Here is a 19,075-nt window from a genome sequence, read left to right on the forward strand (position 1 = left end):
TAAGTCCATGCTTAGGGGATTCCTCTAAGATGAGGAGCAAGGCCACTTAACCCTTTTCTGCTTGATTTAAAGAACAGGTAATAGTTCAACTCCCCTCTCAGATCGGTGCTCAGCTACTACACAAGGTGCTCTCATGCTCTTCTGAAGAAGATGTCCTATTCCTTTAGTCTATTCATTGGACTAGAGGTAAAACAAACAAAAAAAACCTATTATCTAGTGGTTAGTGCACTACTTCAGAGAAGGTAGCTAGGGTTTTGCTCCAGTTAATAAGAGAGAACTTCATTTCCACATGCCACACAGCATATACAACAGTTCTCCTAAGTGGACATGTACCATACTGCTAAACAGATATGCTAGCAACAATTCGAATCAAAGATGTAATTTTTTGCTCAGGAGAACAGGTGGCTGCAGGAAAAATATAGCTAATTACATTTCCTAAATTTAAAATTTCTGCTAGCATACATAATTCTTTTTTTCTTCTGTACATTACCATCTGCAACAGAGGTAAGCATAACAGGTAAGGAACCTGTTCTGTAAATAACACTCACAGAAGGACAATTTCCATCCTTCTCTTAACAGTACAGGATAATAATTGCATACCAGGTGGAATCCAAATATATGTGCCTGTTGGGATATAACTTTCTTGATCATTTATCATAACCCAAAAAAAGATTAAATAATTCAAACGTTAACCCTAAATTGTGCTTTTTCTAACCCTACCGGTTAGTCCTGAATTTCCCCTTCATCCAAGAAACACCCTTAAACACATTATCGTTTCCCCTACAACGGTACCTACCTGCCATCTTCATCCACAGGTTAAACCTCTGGTAAGAGGGTTTTGCAGGGGAGCTTCTCCATCTACAGTTTCTGACTCTGACACCCTGTTCCAAGATGCCACCACACTCTTTTCTTTGCGCAAGTACACCTACTGCCTATATTGAATCAGGCTGGAAAAGCTAAAAGTTAGGCTGAAATTGAGGTCAAAAGCAGCACTTACCCTTCAGGACCCCTGTGGCTTTTTGGATAAATACAGCAGGTGTCACAGTTATGTGCTTATTACGAGAAACTGTTAACACTATTACCCAAAGCAGAGAAAAGATACAAAACCCTTCAAAAATAAAAGATACTGTAAAATAGGTTTTTCATACTTCTAAAATGCCAAACAGGGAAAAAATAATGAAAGTTAAGGATTAAGAGAAGCTCTGATAGAGGTTTAAGTGACTGCCAAATATAATAAAGTATTCAGAATCCACATCCTCGTGTAGAATTAAGGTTCAACACCAACCTAGGGTCACATTAAGAAGCACTAACCAGATAGTTATTTCTAGAAAAATGGGTAAAATGACATACAGGTGTTTGACCCCGATACCATTACCATTATCATTACTGTTACGGAGGTCAGGGCTTCTGCAACGACAAGTTTTAGCCTAGAGAGACTAGTCTCTTCAGACTCCCTAGAGAAAGACTGACTCCTCTTGGCACTAACTCAGAGCACGTTCCTAAATTCAAGCTCCTCTGGGGTGATTTCAGCCATCTCGAGAGAGACTCACTAAGTAAACTTTGCCTTCTGCGTACCTCCCAGAGGTACTTACACTGCAGCGAGAACTACACAAGCATTTAACAAAGAGGCAATCCTCGCCCCTCGCAAACAAGTATAAGCTGACAGATAAGAAGAGAGGAGTGTAACGTTATCGACCAAGAGTACAGTACAATAGGGGAAGCACGATAATGGCACAAAAGACAGGAGTCAAAGCACACAAGTTGCAGAAGCACCATCAGTACAATTATTAATGCTGCTGCAACATCCTTCTGCCCATATCTTACTTTTCAGGGTAAAAGGCACTCTACAGTATCTTTTAAGCATTTCCACCACCAAAAACAGTCATGTCCACAGTAAGGAGAAATGGGCTTGAACAACAAATTTTGAGATGTTTCTTCAAGCTATTCCTTAAAAACAATTTGTTTCTTCCAAGTAATTATCTCAGATTTATCAGCACCCACATAGGCCAAAAATAACAAAATGGGTTTTGGACTAAGTCCAACATAACAAGAACATATGTGCCTACTTACAAACTGAAATTTATTTTTTTATTTATAAATAAAGATCCATGTGTGATTACAGTGAAGTACTTCACACCCAGTGTTTGAAAAGACCTTAAAAAACAACCATGAGGCCATATGACTGCAACACATGAAGCAGAAATGACAAAAAAGAAAACTGGTGACACTACAGAGGAGCAGGCTGAAGGAATGATTACCTCCATCTTGTCCTATTTCGTGCTGGCCTACAAATCGCTCTCTCCTCTGCCTTTCCTATGGGTTGGGAAGAGGAACAAAGAATATTGAGGAGGTTTGCTAGTGTTTCGTAGAGCTACTTGAGGGACATAGTGGACTTCTAGGAAGGAAGGACCTTAAGATGTTAGGATGCTGAGCCTCTGTATGTGCAGACAACAACACAACAGATGACTAAGTTGCTATCACCCACACACTACAGGTCACAAAATCCTTCCCTGCACCCATAACAAACTTAAGACATGTTAGGAAGAAAATATTGCCTGAAGCCAAAAATCAGAAATACATCAAGTCCCAAATAACTCTAAAATTAAAAAAAAAAAAGATATGCTATCAGTCAGATGCAAATTCTTGAGACTTAATGCTCAATTCTACTCTTTTACTAAGGCTATACTGTGGTAGTACCTTGGGCCCAATGAAATTGGAATTACATTATATGAGCCACTCCTGAAGGATAAAACAAATGACAGCCCCTAGCTCTAACAGCTTACTTTTATTTCTGACACGAATCTTTACATGGCTTTCAAGTGATTTTAAAAGAAGTGGCAAGCAGTTAATGCTACTTAAAGTCCATTCACATGCTAAAAATATGCAGGTGCAAGTTATCTTGCATGACTTATTTTCTTGCATGCTGATAATTTTTCAATGACATGACAGCATCAATATAAAGTGCATACTGAATTTCTTCATATGTCAAAAGCAATTCTAAACAGAAAAGACAAAATAATAAATACATACTGCTGTATGACACATGAAAAACCTTGAGAGCCATATGCCAACATGCTAATAATTTAAAAGCTATAGCCTGAAGCTATATCCAGAATTAATTAGAAAAGAATTACAAATTTTCCTTCCAAAATTCTTAAAGTACTTCCATCAAATTAAACAGGTTACATATTAAAGTCACCTGCAATGTTAATACATGTATTGTTGAAGAGATTAATTTTGTTACCAATAAAAATAATGTTTATTAAAAAATTTAACACACTAATACATGTATCTCTAAGGAGAAAAAGAAATAAATCTCTAAGGAGAAAAAGAAATCAACCTTCCCTCATAGGATTGTTTCAGGCATTCATCGGTATACCACAGACCTTTCCTCTGAGCACCTACAGTGTCCACAAGCAAGTTTTGCATCTAAGCTCTGATTGTAGTCAATGGAGATCTACAGCTTAATTCAGCTGCCTCCATGTAGGCATCTCGTGCCATTTAGACAATTGGTCAGGGCACTTCAAAGGCATCAGTGCCATGTATATGGACAACCAAACCTAGCCCTGTCTTTCTATTGGCTATAATGGGAATTTAAATACTGTTTGTGTGAAGGTATGCCAGGAGATGGCTTGTCCTCCTTGGCCAGAGGTGAAGGTAACTGGACGCAACACGAGGAACTACAGGACCGGACACGAGATGATGTTCAACGTAACAAGGAACAGGCTGTGAAGCTGCCAAAAGTGACCGACAGGGATGGCTGGGTCTTGCAGGGGGTTGAGGGCGGTTCCATGAGAAACAGCTGAACATCACAGGTAGCTGAAGGGGAGCACCAGGGACCTTTAGGGGCAGAGTGCTGCAAGGTCAGCAGTGCCTCAGTAATCCCATCCGTAACACCATGTAAAGCTGAGATGACTTGGGTAACGGTACCAGAAATATCAAATCTGGGTACAGATGTAGCAAAACCAGGAACAATGGGCAAAAGGAATTAGGGGCAGGTTGCTTATTCAGGAGGAGACAAGGACAAAGAACAGGGGAATCACAATGAATGGGTAAAGAACATACATGGGAAATGAAGAGAAAGGGGATGAGAGGCACTGGCCATGTGGAAACAAGCTCCTGGTCAGCACACTGGTCTGAGCCAGCCCTGCTCCTGATCAGTCTCTTTCTACTTCTTATTGAACTCTTCTCGTAACTAAGGGTGTCCTCTGTGCCATGTGTATGAGAGAGACTCCAGCAGACTTCAAACCATACTAGCCAGTGAGCAGGACATGAGGTCTGGGAACCTGCTACCAAGCAACTACAGGTCTACAGGCTTGACACTGGAGGGACTTTCAGTCTAGGACAGCTAACAGAGAGGTCCATATGAGTATGCAGGTAAGATGCCAGCAAATGTCAAGTCAGACTAGCCAGTGGATAGGACTGGAGGTTTGGGGGCTGGACACTGCAGGCACAACAGGTCTAGCGGTCAGCTACCAGAGAGTGGGGGTCTGGGGTCTGACATCTGGGGGACCATAGGTCTGGGTAGGTACATGGGGTGTGCATGTACAAGTGCGGGCGTGAGGTCTGCCAGCAAGGCTCAGCCCTACAACTGGCTGGACCTGGGAACAGGGAAGTGCAGCAGCCTCACATCTAGTGGACCGGAGAGGAGGAGTCTCCTGGGTCTGAGACTCCAGCAACTTCAGAGAAATGGATCAGTGCACTCCCTTGCATCTTGAAGTCCACTGGATTTGGCCACTCTAAACATACCTCATATGTTTAGGCAGCTGCATTTAAATACCTAGAGTCTGGAGCAGAGCCCACTCTTCAGCACGAAACAGCAGGGGCATGATTCAGTTGTCTAAAACCAGAATGTAATGACATTTGAGGTGCTCCGGCTGGTTCAGATGAGTGAGGTTGTTGTGCAGCTCCTGTATCATACCCATCTGCCCCATCTGGATATCTCAAGGACCCAAAATTACAAATTACTCTTAGCACCTTTATTAAGATAAATGAATCATGGCCAAAGTGACTGTGCTATTAAATTAGGTATACCAGACACATGCCTAAAATTAGGTGGAATAAATCTGGGCCATATCATGTTCTATGAATTCACATAACAAATGCGTGAGACCCAAGGACAAGGTACTTACAGTCAGATACAACAGAAACAGCTCCATGTCTGGCCCTGGTAACTGAGACACAAAAAAATCTTTCCAGGGGAGATTCAATCGCCCAGATTTTCCTCTGTGATTCAGATGCAACACAAAGCAATACCCCATGTATCTCAGTTAACACCAGCAAACACGTACTATAGTATTTACATCAACTGCTTCACCAGTGTATGGACTACAGCACAAAATTGTTGTGCCTAACTATCACAGAAAGATTCAGATCAGCTACTAGTGTGTGAAAACACACAAAAAAACCCCCCAAGTGTCCTGTTTGTCCCCATTCTGGAGGATGAACTTAGGCTTCTAAACAAATGATTATGAGCAAGGTCTGAAGTGCCATGACTGAAGAAATAGGAGACAATGAGAAACAATCTCTGAATGAAAGCCATCAGGGGAGTTGTTGCAAAATGCAGAGGGTATTCAAGACTTGTTAAAAGTACAAAGGAATATTCTCATCTAATTCCTTCCAATGTTAAGTACTACCCAAGGTTTTTTTTCTAATTAGTGGAGAGAAATTAGTATCTCCAGACGCAGTCCAGACAATTGCTTAAGAACGGAGTGAGACAGGTTGGATGAATTGCCCTTTGGCTCCTTCAGAGCCAACAGACAACTGCTTTTTTCCAGGTATCTAACTTTAATTACTAAAGTTAGATTAAATTAATCATAACTTTTAGTACCAACAATTACAAGAGCTCTATAGTTACTAATGCTTCCCCTACTTAGTCAGAAACAATCTGTCCTCCAGCAGCTGCAGACAAAACTGAGCGAGAAGATAAATTAACTGTTCTTCTCTCATATGCAGCAGAGGATACAACTCATCAACTCTTATAGTGAAATTTACCTGACTACCTGAGGACATCTTCAAAGTTAGCCACCTCTACCTCTATGTGTAACCATTTTAGAAATGCGCACTTCCAAGTACAAGTCATCTCATCCTGAATTAATATAGCACGGGTAGCAAGATCAATATTGGTACTATGTAATAAAGACAAATTAATACAAAAGAAGCTGGCTTTCTTTCCAAAGGTGGGAAAACTTAATTTTTTCCACATCAGAATTCATTTGCAATGCCCCTCTGCAGCAGGGGGGGCACACAGGGTTGAGTATGTTCAGCCATCAGCTGTACTTCCATGCTTCTGCTTTCAAGAAAAAGCTATCCCAAAATGGTGTTACCATACAGATTTCTCTGGTGTTACAAGGTGGGTACAATCTCAGCTCAGCGAGATGGGTAGAATCCGTTTTCAGGTATTTTACATTGTAGAAGCGGTAATGGTGGTCCAAATTCACCTCTTGTGTCTTGGTTTACATCACTTTTTAATTGTGGTAAAACAATAAAATAAAAATAAATAAAACAAAGTAAATAAATAATGCCTAAGCTATCAGCTCAATGTCACTTTAAAATCAATTGTTACTCCATATCAGTTTTCCATAACATCTCATAGCCAAATACTTAAATCATAAAATAAAATATTCAAGAACATGTTGAAGTCTATTTTGTGACTTATTTTCTTATGATTCTTTAAAATTAGTAAAAGTGTAACCTTTAAACTGCTGCAAAATGCTTTTCAAAACAAGAATTACCTGGGTTTCAACTTCTTTTTGCTGAGAAAAGCAATTTTTAGTCTTGCAGGCAGTCTTACACTACTTTTCTCCCTCAGTCTTCTCAGAAGTGTGAAGCTTTTAAGGATTCAATTACAGTGTTTGATCAAGTCGCATTTAAAGACTAAGATTGGCTTAGTAACCTACCAAAAAGTGAATATTCCACAAGAAAACATTTTCTGTAATTATAAATTTTACAAATATATCCCATCTAGAAGTAAAATTAAAAAAAAACATATTTTAGGGGAGGTGCATGAGAGAAAATGATATAAAAGACTTGGGAATTTGATTTTTATAAACTCCTATGTCATTCATACTAACTTATCTGTCTTGCAACATAAAAAAGATCAAGCAAATCTGTGAATGTCCAGGCCTCACAAATATTCAGATTAGAGCTTACTGACTACATTTCATTATCAGGTAGAGTCAAAAAAGTTTTATTGTATTACAAGAACTTTTACACGATCTCCAGGTAAAAGCAAATTACTTTTGTTGTATTTCCACAAAATATGAACAGAGATATGCTGGATGTTGAACACTTGGTAAAGCAAGTGCAGATAATCAACTTTTTTCTAATATATTGAAAAAGACTGTATGGCATATTTACAAGACTGTGGACTATATCCCAGAAGCAACCAACAAAAAGATACTTAAGGGGTCATGGCATAAAACAGTCTGAACAAAAGCTTCCCAAAAGATGCAATGTTATAAAGACAAGAACCAAAGTGCTCCCTGAAAGTGAAAACACAGAAATAAACAACATTTTAGTAAAGAAGCAGTGCTACCTCTATATACAACGAGGGAGGCTCATCTATGTTCTGAAATGTTATTCCTAGCTCTCTTCTGCAGACATCAAAAATAGGCAGCGAAAGAAAGTCAGCATGTAAGACAAAAGCTGTAACAATAATTTGGGGAATAGCAAACAATGAGCAAAGACACATAGACTATCAGGAGCAAGAATGAAATGACAGCTTCCAGAACAGCCCAGTTTTGAAAAGATCATCTTTTCCATAGAAAAAATATCTTCAGAGGATAAGCTTTCAAGTGCCCCCAGGTCCATTAGTAAAACCTAATTTCTTTTTAATATCTATCCAGGAAAGTAGAAAACCAGTGATTAGTACTCTGCTGGATAACACCAATTGTGCCTGTATTTTTAGCGTAACTGTTAGGGTTGATGCTACTACTATTGCTTTTAGACATATGCTGCGTTACAGACTTTGAGCCTACATTGCAAGCATAAATTATTCTTATTTTAAACAAGCCTACTGAAATCCTCATGTAAAATTTGACAGTGTTTCTAGCTGTTTAACCACTCATGATGAGCTGATAATCCCAGCTCAGTAGCAAGCATGGATTAATAGAACACATTCTAAAACAGGATGGATATCTTCTCAACTAAGGTAAGATCCAACGCCACCTCTCTACCAACCTTTACATAGACTTCAGAATTCAGCATCTTCTTGTAAGTATCATGACAACCAGAAATCAATTCTAAGTGATCAGAGGGCTGGAGCACCTCTCCCATGAAGACAGGCTGAGAGTGGTGGGGTTGTTCAGCCTGGAGAAGAGAAGGCTCCGGGGAGACCTTATAGCAGCCTTCCAGTACCTGAAAGGGGCCTGCAAGAAAGCTGGAGAGGGACATTTTACAAGGGCATGTAGTGATAGGACAGGGGGTAATGGCTTTAACCTGAAAGGGGGTAGATCTAGATTAGATATAAGGAAGAAATTCTTCACTATGACCATTGTGAGGCACTGGAACAGGTTGCCCAGAGAAGTTGTGGATGCCCCATCCCTGGAAGCGTTCAAGGCCAGGTTGGATGGGGCTTTGAAGCAACCTGGTCTAGTGGAAGGTGTCCCTTACCCATCGCAGAGGGGTTGCAACTAGATGATCTTTAAGGTCCCTTCCAACCCAAACCATTCTATGATTCTATGAAAATATTTAATTATAAGCTGTACAACAATCTATCCCCAAATATGAAATTAAATTCTTAAATAGTATGCATATTACAATTTAATAAAAAACAGAAGTCATATCTAAGAGCCATATTAAAAAGGCAAGGTATATCTGTAAAATGAATAAAAAGTGAAGCATCTGATCTTCTATGCATTTGTTGCCATAAGGGTTTTCAACTAAACACTTCTACCTTGAGGTGTACTTGCAGAGTAGAAATGTTCCAGTGCTAGAGAGAAATATTCTGTTTGAAATGCAAGTACACGCTTCTACGCAGAATATCAAAACCAAGTTTTTCCGAGTTGAAATATACAAATCATCCTCAGCAGCTGTGTTAGAAAATCCAGTGATAACAGCATTTGCAAAACCTCTAAGAACTGCTTGGAATTATGCAGCTGTTACAACAGGTTACGTTAAATAAATGAAATCTAATAGGAAATAACTCCTGTGCATGTATATGTGCGCTCTGAGCGCTAACTGCAGCAGAAGACTGCTATGCATTCTGTCCTCCAAGATGTCACATTCCCTGGCAGGTGCTCAGATGCTGATAGGAGTTACTGTTGGTCATCACCTTTTATTATCAGAAACATATACAGAAAGGAACCAAATCAGTCGTGCCACCTCTTTCATTCCTTCTAGAGCTTTAGAAATGTTATTATTTATGATGGAAACCATCCAATCATCTGCAAGCTTCAGCACATTATCATTTGCTACCCCAAAAGCATTTTACATAAAACTTTAATCTCCATTACATATGAAAAGTAAGGATGAGAAAGCTGTATTAAATCTTATTAATCCAGTCCTGAGTGCTAGAACATACATCTCTGATGCATCAATGGACAGCAAATAAACCTATTTTAGAATAATAAAAAAATCCCACCCTGCCCTGGGTGCAGCACTGGATCCAGCTCAAGCATACAAAATAGAAGCTTTCGTCCATTTACAGTATTTTGTTTGCTTCTGCTGTTAGACTACAGTGTAAAAGTCCCCTATGACAGCAATTCGTAGTTGATGAAATGTATTTTATATCGTCAAGACTCCAAACTAAGTGACTTCACTATGAACCCCTGGGAAGGGGAAGCGAATTTAAGAGAACGGGACAGAACCTGGCCTCCTCCTGTGTAAGCAAAAAGTTTCACATCCAGGTAAAAACATTCTGCCTGGGGCCCTACCAGCTGTAACGTTTTTTTGGGGGTTTTTTTTTTGTTTTTTGTTTTTTTTTTTTTACAGGTAAAAATAATATAGTACTGTCAAATTAAATCTTCCCCCTCATTTTTCTTCTAGATATATTACATGTTTGGACATCAGACTTAACTGACGTGACACTGGGATCCAGCACAATAAAAGCTAAAATTTCACTGATGAGATTCTTGGGTTTTGTGAAATCATGAGCAATCGCAAAGAAACGACAATGGATCTGTTTCACAACATACCTTATCATCCACAGATGACATAATAGCATTCCTCCTGAAACACATTACTCATTTTAAGAAACAAAGCAGAGTTTAATCTTAAGACTATAAATTACTGCAGCCAAGTGCAAAACCTACAGACTTCTGTTGCCTACTCTTTTTAAACATCTGAAGCAGCATTTCTGAATAAGAACTCATCTAAGCCAAACTCTGCATCTAGCCAATACTTCATATTCTCCAAGAAAGAGGAGTTTTCTGTCTGGAAGGCTGAATTGGATGAGATATGCTTTGAAGCCCTGCATAAAAAGCTGAGCTCCTACAGACTGACTCCTTGCTAAGCCTCTTAACTCCACAGTTTATCCACCCTCCCGCTCCACAGCATTTTGCAGAAGTGAAGCTATATAAGGCATCTTCAGCCAGGGTGTCAATCAACACCACTCATCGATTTCAGAGGAGTTACACCCATCTGCACCAGCAAGGAAGTTCACACATTGCATCCCTCTGCTCACTGGGCTTAATACTGACACGTCCCAACATCTCTAAGTACTACCAAGAAAATACAGAAGAAGCTCCACCACACTGTTAAGACTGTGATGTGTCCCTGTTGATTTGAACGAATTTAAAGAAACAAAATAGACAGCAAGATTAAAAACCGAAGGGAGAGGGAACTGACCCTACAGTAGACAGAGAACTGCTGTAAATGAAACAAACCAGAAAGGTTTCAAACAAATGATGATTGAAGAAGAGCAAAAAGAAAGAACTGATCCAGGTCAGGCCATAGAGAAAAAAATCCAAACAAACAAATATTACCTCGACACTAGAATTGCTTATGGAAAACAGGAACAATTCCAAGCAAAGATCTTATCATAGGAGGTTACATTTAACTTTCATCCTCCTTAAAGCTAGCATGCCTAATCCACAGAAACAGGGCTTGTAATAAGTCTAGTTCATTATAAACTCGATAAAAGCTTTACCTACATAGTGGGAAACCAGAGGAATGTTGAGAAGCTTGTCCAAGTTCTCACAGTGGTTCACAGAAGAACCACCTGCTGGAGACCACCACTGTGCTTATACCCTTAAAGATTTTGCCAAAATGGAATATTACTTCCACCATGAAATACTTAAACCAGTCATTTTCACTATAAAAGAAACAGGCTGGTGAGCACAACAGGGTGAAAAGTAAACTAGCATCATTCAAGTGATTCTCCAGCCTGAAAGACCAAGTAGTCATTGTATTATTTCATTGCTTAGGATTGCTTTGCCAGAAGTCTCTCACAAGCTCTTGTTATGAGCTATCCTAATGCTGGGATAATTCAGACAACAAATGAATGCTTTTATGAAAATATGGATATAATGTTGTCATAGTTTAGTTTTAGTCGGCAACTAAGCACCACATAGCCACTCGTTCACCCCTTCCCCGCCCCGGTGGGATGGGGGAAGAGAATCAGAAGAGCGAAAGTAAGAAAACTCGTGGGTTGAGATAAGAATAGTTTAATAATAATAATAAAATTGTAATGAAAAGGAAAACAAGGAGAGTGAGAGAGGAACAAAACCCAGGGAAAAAAGCTCAAGTGATGCAACTGCTCACCACCCACCGATCGATGCCCAGCCAATCCCCGAGCAGTGATCACTGCCCCCTGGCCAGCTCCCCCCAGTTTCTATACTGAGCATGATGCCATATGGTATGGAATAGCCCTTTGGCCAGTTGGGGTCAGCTGTCCTGGCTGTGCCCCCTCCCAGCTTCTTGTGCACCCGGCAGAGCATGGGAAGCTGAAAAGTCCTTGCCCAGTGTAAGCACTGCTTAGCAACAACTAAAACATCAGTGTGTTACCAACAGTATTCTCATACTAAATCCAAAACACAGCACTATACCAGCTACTAGGAAGAAAATTAACTCTATCCCAGCTGAAACCAGGACAAACGTAACAAGAAAAATTACATGAGCAGGGATAAATGAGCACAGATTTTAAAAACATAGAAGAGAGAATTAGTTAAAAGTCAGAAAAACAGCCTGACAAAAATTTTACTTCTTTTGGCTCACAGCTCTTCTCTCTGTGTGCATTCATTCAGATATGCTGATTTTGTAGACAAAAAATCAATTTTTACTGCTTTTTATTTCTATGCGTACTATACTGCCTAAAGAGCTATGACAATCTAAACTGGATTAATTTTTGGCTAATGCACCATGGACAAAATTACTATGCAAATTCTACCTATAAGCCATTTCAGAAATCACAGATTGGTACATTATAAATGTTTTTTGACTACATATTTAATAATTCTCAAGTACATCGGTGTTACCATTGACTTACTGTCAAACAGAAAAGGCACGACTAGATTTTAAAACCCCTCTAAAATGCCCTTTCAAAGCATACGGCTAAAGGGGAAAACCACTGTTCAGTTTACACGTACGAAGTTTGAAACTTTAGTACCAGAAAAGAATAATGCCATTCTTACTGAGTCACTTTTAAAATTAGGATAAAATTATGTATACGTATTTATACACATATACTTATTGATAGAGTGGGCTGCAAAACAAAACCCAGGGAAGTCAGATTACAGAAAGTTTGTTGAACTTTAAAACAGAATTATTAGATTCTTACAACAATCTCACACCTGGTTTCAAAACTGAAGAAGAAATAAATATTGTAAAACCAACCTCTACAAAGTTAGGGTAAGAAATATGACATTTGCTTATTACGTATTATTTGTAAAGGTATAGGTGATAAAAAGAAAATCTTTAGCAATACGAGTTAAATCAAGTCTAACTGAATTATTAATTAAAACAATTTTAGCATAGAATTACTGCAGTAAAAACACAAGCCCATTCTGTCCTTGAGCATACTGCTCCCATAATGGGTTTTATAGGTGGCATATAATGTCTCAGAAACTTTCTACAGAGCCCAGGAAATTCATGAATTTCCATCATCCACATCACCACAAGCAGAACATATGGAACAAAGCAACTCACTGTCAATGTAACTCTACGTGACATATGTCACTCGCTGTGACTTCTGCATCGAGAGAGATTGAACTGATAACCATAGAATTATTTAAATTTGAAACAATAAATCTGCCTTTCTAATGTCTTTATTGCCTATTAAATTTCAATAATACCTTGTAAGAGAAAAATAGGTCATACATTCCTCTGGCTTGTTTCTACATTCACATTATGGACTTGATTCAGTTGCTCATACCTAGGTGTGCTGGTCCATCTGAGGCGCCCTCGGGAGGCCAAGATATCATCAAAGGAATGGCAGACAGGGTGCAGGACCTATGGAAGGTCTGTATCCATCCTGAGTGGAAGCTGGAGGTCAGCCAGGGTAACCGAGGACATCTCGAATGGCACTATGCAGGGCAATCTCAATGGAGCCTCTACACCAGGATTCAGTGCCAGACTGGGACACCCTACACCACACAGACATACCTTCAGGTGACCAGATGGGAGTTGAGTACCAAGCACCCATTACTGTCAGTGGACTTGAGAGAGCTATCGACTTCATCCTACGGCCAACACCTACACCTTGTCACCTGAGCAGCTCCCCTGATTGCTCTAACTCTATGGGCAAAACTCACATTGACTGCCAAGCAGGGACACCCAGCTCACACTACAGACACCTACACTGAGGTGTCCACATCATGAGCCAAATTCCACCCTAAAGCTAGGTGGGATGATTACCAACATAGAAACCACAGTCTGGTCCACCTAACTTTATGCAAATGACTTCAACTGCATATTGCTAGGACAATAACCATTGTAGGATCTTTTATAGTCAATGCAAAGAGACAAATGCCTTCAGAGACTGATTCAGTTAAATGCCTGATTTTGGATAAGACTAATCCACAACTACCCATATCCTCCAAAGCATACAGGCACATGCTCAATCTCTCTTAATGACGGCTGTAGCTAGCTTATACAACCATATGCTCATATTGTCATTAGCTTTATTTCTTTCTCCTGTCGTCTTCCTGTATTGTTCATTTGCATCTTCTTTCCTAGTGAATTATAAGTCTTAAGATAATATTTCCTACTTTAATCACTCTCTTCAACAACACTTAACTACAATCTTAATGGGAGCCTAGATGGTAAAAAACTGAACATAATGGCGGCTGATACTTATTTAGAACAAAATTCAGCACACCCAGATATAACTCTACAAGTTCACTGGCACCAAACAGCCATCAGATTGATCCCAGTACTTGAGGCTACTAAGAGCCCAACAAAGTAGTGCTAGCAGTCATGTTACAGCTCTTCTTGATCTGTCCAATATTTAATAAAGTCCCAACAGTACATTAGATGTGGACAAGTATGCCTTTAAAAATTTATAGCACCGTGATAATTTTGGCTTTACAAAAACACAAAAGCACTGTTTTCCAAATCTCAATAAAGATACCAATAGTAAAGTTAACATCAAAGTTTTCTTGCCAAGAGGTCCACTATTTTAAGCAACAGATGAAAACTGCCAAGTTTAAAAATCACGAGTTATGCAGGGGAAGAAAAGGATAATGAAGGAGGAGAAGACTTTAAAAAATGCACAATCAGAAAAAAAAAATTTCAAACTGTTGTTTGCATTTATGTAGTGGAGGAAGACTTGGGTACATAGGAAAAAACTGCATGTTTGCCATTCATAAAACTTGCTAAATTGTGAAAAAAAACAAAGCGTGACTGAAATGCCAGACCAAAAATGCCAACTTACTAGTAAAGAAATTCAAAGAATATGATTACCTTGTTCCAATCTAAAGCATAGGGAACGTTTTGCAGCCTCTATCTCAGGACTTGGATGATCCAGAACACGCCTGCACCACTGGAGAGGACTCAGTGATTTCTCTTGAGGAGCGAGAGTCTTGGTAGGCAAGACGTACAACCTTAACCAAAATACACACAGATATCAGCAAGATATGCAATACTTTAAAGTCTACTTCTGTATTCTCAATACTAATGATGTATAACAGTGCAATGTCCTGCAATATGATATTCTAATAACAAAAGATATTACAAAGTAAAAGAGTTTAGTTTTCTTCTTTCCTCCTCAGAAAAGTAGGTGGCAAAAAAATGAACTCTACAGGCCTGGCATGTCAGATGAAAGTTGAAGGAGACTTCTCAAAAATCTTACATCTCATCATTACCACAGTCTGAATTTCAGCACTGCCCAAAGTTCAAATCCATTAGGAGCTGTACACACACCAAAGATGCTATCAGTTTTCCCTTTTATATTTACCTGTACTGGAGATTAGATAATTTCAGTATTTGATCTTACATTTAAATCACAATTTCACTGTTATTTATTTCACTCTCTTACCTATAACAATTTAATCACTTGTCAGAGTGCTGATTATAATTTAATTTTCAGTATCTTCTTCCAGATGAACCAAATGTTGTACAAGTCAGATTTTTAAAGATTAGAAAACATTTTCTGAGAAACAATGAAAATGCAATTTTGATATTCAATTCCAGCAGAAAAAAAAAAAAAATGCAAGAAAAGCTAGCGTCTATGCGTTATTCTCAGACAAGAGTAGGCAACTAATGAGATTGTCGAGCACATTAGGAAGCCAGGTATCAAAGCAGATTTCATGGGAAATTCTTGGAGCTGGGATCTGCATTCCTGCTGCTGCCCTTGCAGGACACAAGCTGATGCCGGTTCACCTGGGAGAGCGCAGATCTCCCAGGAAGGGAACTATTCTTGGCCGCTGGAGAGGGCTCGCAGCTCCTTGGCCTGACCACTTCTGATCGACGGGGCTGCAGACAGTCAGAGGCAGATTCTCAGGCACCAGCAAAACTCTCCATGGGCTGCAAAGGCATCTGGCCTGCACACAGGGGGTGTGCAGGCAAAAGGCAAAAACGAAAGGCAAAAACAAAACAAAACAAAAAAAGGATTGAGCTCCTCAGGGAACCACTAACAGGTAGCAGCCTTTCACCTTCAGGGTTTTGGCCCAGCAGTTACCCAAGTCCCCTGAGAGCAACTGTTCTCCAGTGTCTGCTCAATGTTTTTTTTTTCTCCTGTGAAGTCAATCAGCACTCTCTATCCAGCTCACAAGGAACAAATATCCTCACTGCGATTGCTATCTCTCTTGGCAATCCCAGCAGAGATCAACTATTGAATTTCTCTGAGGAGAGGACTCATTTCCCCTGACTTCCTGTGGTGCCTGGCTACACATTTAAAAAATGATACTGAGAAAAACTAAAAGAAAAAGAAGAAAAAGAAAAAGAAAAAGCTTTCAGCTTTCCTGTTAACTTGCAGAAGTGCTTCAAAAGCTAAACATCTGACCGATGAATTCTCAGTGATCAGACGTTCATGTAAAATGCTGAACAGTAAAAAGAGCTTTGGCTTGCCTGCAATTATGCTAATTCTACTTTTTTTTTTTTTTTACAAAAAAAAGTAAAGGTACTTAAGGCCTAAAATTACTAATCAACAACTAGGATACGCATGGGTCTTTGGTTTTCCAGATAGCAGTTTGCTTTAAAGACTGACATTATAAAAAAGCCCCAAGCAGCTGGCATCACACAGCTGACCTTTCATGGACAAAGACAGAGATTCAGCCTTGAACTAAAAACGTTAAAGAGCTAAACCAACTCATTCTTAGTGGAATAAATTTGTTAACAAATCCCTGTCATGAAATCCTTCCCGTGGACACATACGTGTGTAACATGAAGGTAAGTTTTACCCCCCTAAAAGCATTTAGGATTGCTTCCAGGGGGCAAATCAAATCAGAAACTCTACTGAGGCACATGAAATAATGCTGACTCTGTACTGCCCTGAAATATAAACAGGGAAAACATTTTGTTTAACAGGACGGGATCAAACAAATTCGATATTCCTTAATGTGAAGGCAAGTTAGGGGTTAGGATGGAGGTAAAATTTGATTCAAGTCCGGAACGACAACCCCAGAGCAGCCCTGCCCAGACTAATGGTACACACAATGAAACAACACTGACAAAAATTTCCATAGGATTTGTTGATGATTCTCAAAAGCAATTTTCCAAAACTGCAGCATGGTATTACTTGTACCATGGAGTACACATAACCAGCATTCAAGAAATATTTATGATATTTAGATTAATTTTTAACTCCTTTCTCTGCTACCAAAAATAAGGATGTTTAAATGCACGTCAGCTGCATTATACTGTATTTTATTCCCAGCTGATGTCAACTTCAACTTGGTTTAAAAACTAACCACATAAAAAGCTACGTTGAAGCTTTGACAGATACTTAAATCAGTTATTTAATATAGACTTTATTACTGATGCTTTAAAACAATTGAGCATCAATTACGTTTAACATGGTTACGCAGCCAATGATTTATTCCAGCAGTGTTTGAATAGTCCCTACGATATTTGTCCACGTTGCCAAGACAAGTTTTGAGGCACCAGGCTCACTTATTTATTTATATCTCCAGTCTACAGTTTCCCCTTCTATTTGTTTTTAAGCGAGCATAATCATTCTTCTAGGTCGATTTTATTTTCTGCTTTATTCATTCACTATTCATTTCTGCTTTATTCAATTTACTAGCACCCAACCGTGCCTTTTGGGAGCTACAGGGGCGCTTAAGATACACAACCAACCATTTAGATCAATGTCTAAAAGACAAAAGCCCTCCCAAATCCCTGAAGATGGGAGACAATTGGGCAGAGATTTTAGGATGGGGAGGCAGCGCTGCTCAGACAGCGGCTTTCCCGGAACGATTCCGCTATTTTTAATTCCTTATGTAAACAGGGGGGTGAAACTAGGCTGAGACCTGACATTAAAGAGGAACGATCTTCCTCAAAGGGGAAAACGGGCACAAATCCCCCGCCGAGAGCGCGACCCCCTGGGCGGGATGGGGGGTAAAGCCCCACCTGGACCCCATCCCGGACACGGCCCCTTCCGTCGGTGGGGTTAACCGCACTGAGGACACGTTGGGGGGAAGAAAGAAAGGCGGATTTAAGTTTAAGCAGAACGAGATCAAGTGGATCTGGGGGCTGATGCTAATCAGAGCCCGGAGAGCATCAGCGGGGTGAGCGCTGCGGGAGGCGGGGGAGCCCGGCTGGGGACCGGGGGGCGACGGACACCCGGGCCCGGGGGCGCAGCCGGGGCGGGGCGGGGCAGGGCCGAGCCGCATGTACCATGTATCCTCGTCCTGTCCGCAGCTGCCGTCCTCCAGCTCCAGCACCGCCACCTCGTCCAGCACCGTGGCCGCCGCCCCCGGACCGCCGCCGGCTTCCTGCCCCCCGCCGCCGGCCGCCGGCAGGCCGGGCGAGGGCTTGAAATAGGCGAGGGGCTCCGGCGGGCCCAGCGCGGCGGCGCACAGCAGGGTGGGCACCGGGCTGGGCATACACGGTGCGGCCCCGCCGCCGCCCGCCGCGCAGGGGGGGCTGGCGGGGCGCAGCCCGGCGGGGGCCGGCAGCGGGGCCAGCAGCAGGTGCGGGCTGGGCGGGCCGGCGGCCACGGCCGCGGCGGCAGCGCGGCTCCGGAGCTGCTCGTTTTGCTTCTCCAGCTTCCGCACCAGCTCCTGCAGCTTCTTCACCTCCAGCTCGGCGCTGACGGCGGGGCCGGCGCCGCTCCCTTTCACCTCCGCCATCATCGCCGGCTTCAGCAAGGCAGCCTCCATCCTGCCGGCCCGCCGCGGGCACCTGCTCCGCCGCGCCGCCGGAGGGCAGCGCCCGGCCCCCGCGGGCGGCGGGGAGGCGGGAGCGCCGGGGAGCGCCGCTGGCCGCGCTGGGGGCCCGGCCCGGCCCTGCGCTGCGCTGCCCGCCCCCGCTGCTCTTGCGCCTCCCGTCAGCGGCGACGAGGACGCGGGTGGGATCCCCTCCCACTCCGGCAGCCGGAGCGCCGCGCACACGCACACGGCGGGAACAAAGAGCCGCCCGGCTCCCCCGCCATCCGCCCAGGGGAAGGGCGGCGGGGGCCGCCTCGGCGGGTAGCCCCGGGAGCGGCGGGGCCGCCTCCGCGCGGGTCTTTAAACAAAGGTGCCTTCCCCCACCC

The 19,075-nt window shown here is 41.7% G+C and overlaps 1 protein-coding gene across 2 annotated transcripts in view; it reads right to left on the reverse strand.

Moving 5' to 3' along the window:
* Positions 1-18,811, reverse strand: part of SLAIN1 (SLAIN motif family member 1) — a 63,385-nt gene extending 44,574 nt beyond the window's left edge. For both annotated transcript variants that reach the window (XM_072854102.1, XM_072854093.1), the window contains exons 1-2: positions 18,217-18,811; positions 14,842-14,981 (exon numbers count right to left, since the gene is read on the reverse strand). In XM_072854102.1, the coding sequence (XP_072710203.1) occupies positions 14,842-14,981; positions 18,217-18,701 (625 nt within the window). In that variant the 5' untranslated portion in view covers positions 18,702-18,811. The remainder of the gene's footprint in view (positions 1-14,841; positions 14,982-18,216) is intronic.
* Positions 18,812-19,075: the final 264 nt, after the last annotated feature.

Source organism: Ciconia boyciana, chromosome 1 (genome assembly GCF_034638445.1).
Source record: "Ciconia boyciana chromosome 1, ASM3463844v1, whole genome shotgun sequence".
NCBI lineage: Eukaryota > Metazoa > Chordata > Aves > Ciconiiformes > Ciconiidae > Ciconia > Ciconia boyciana.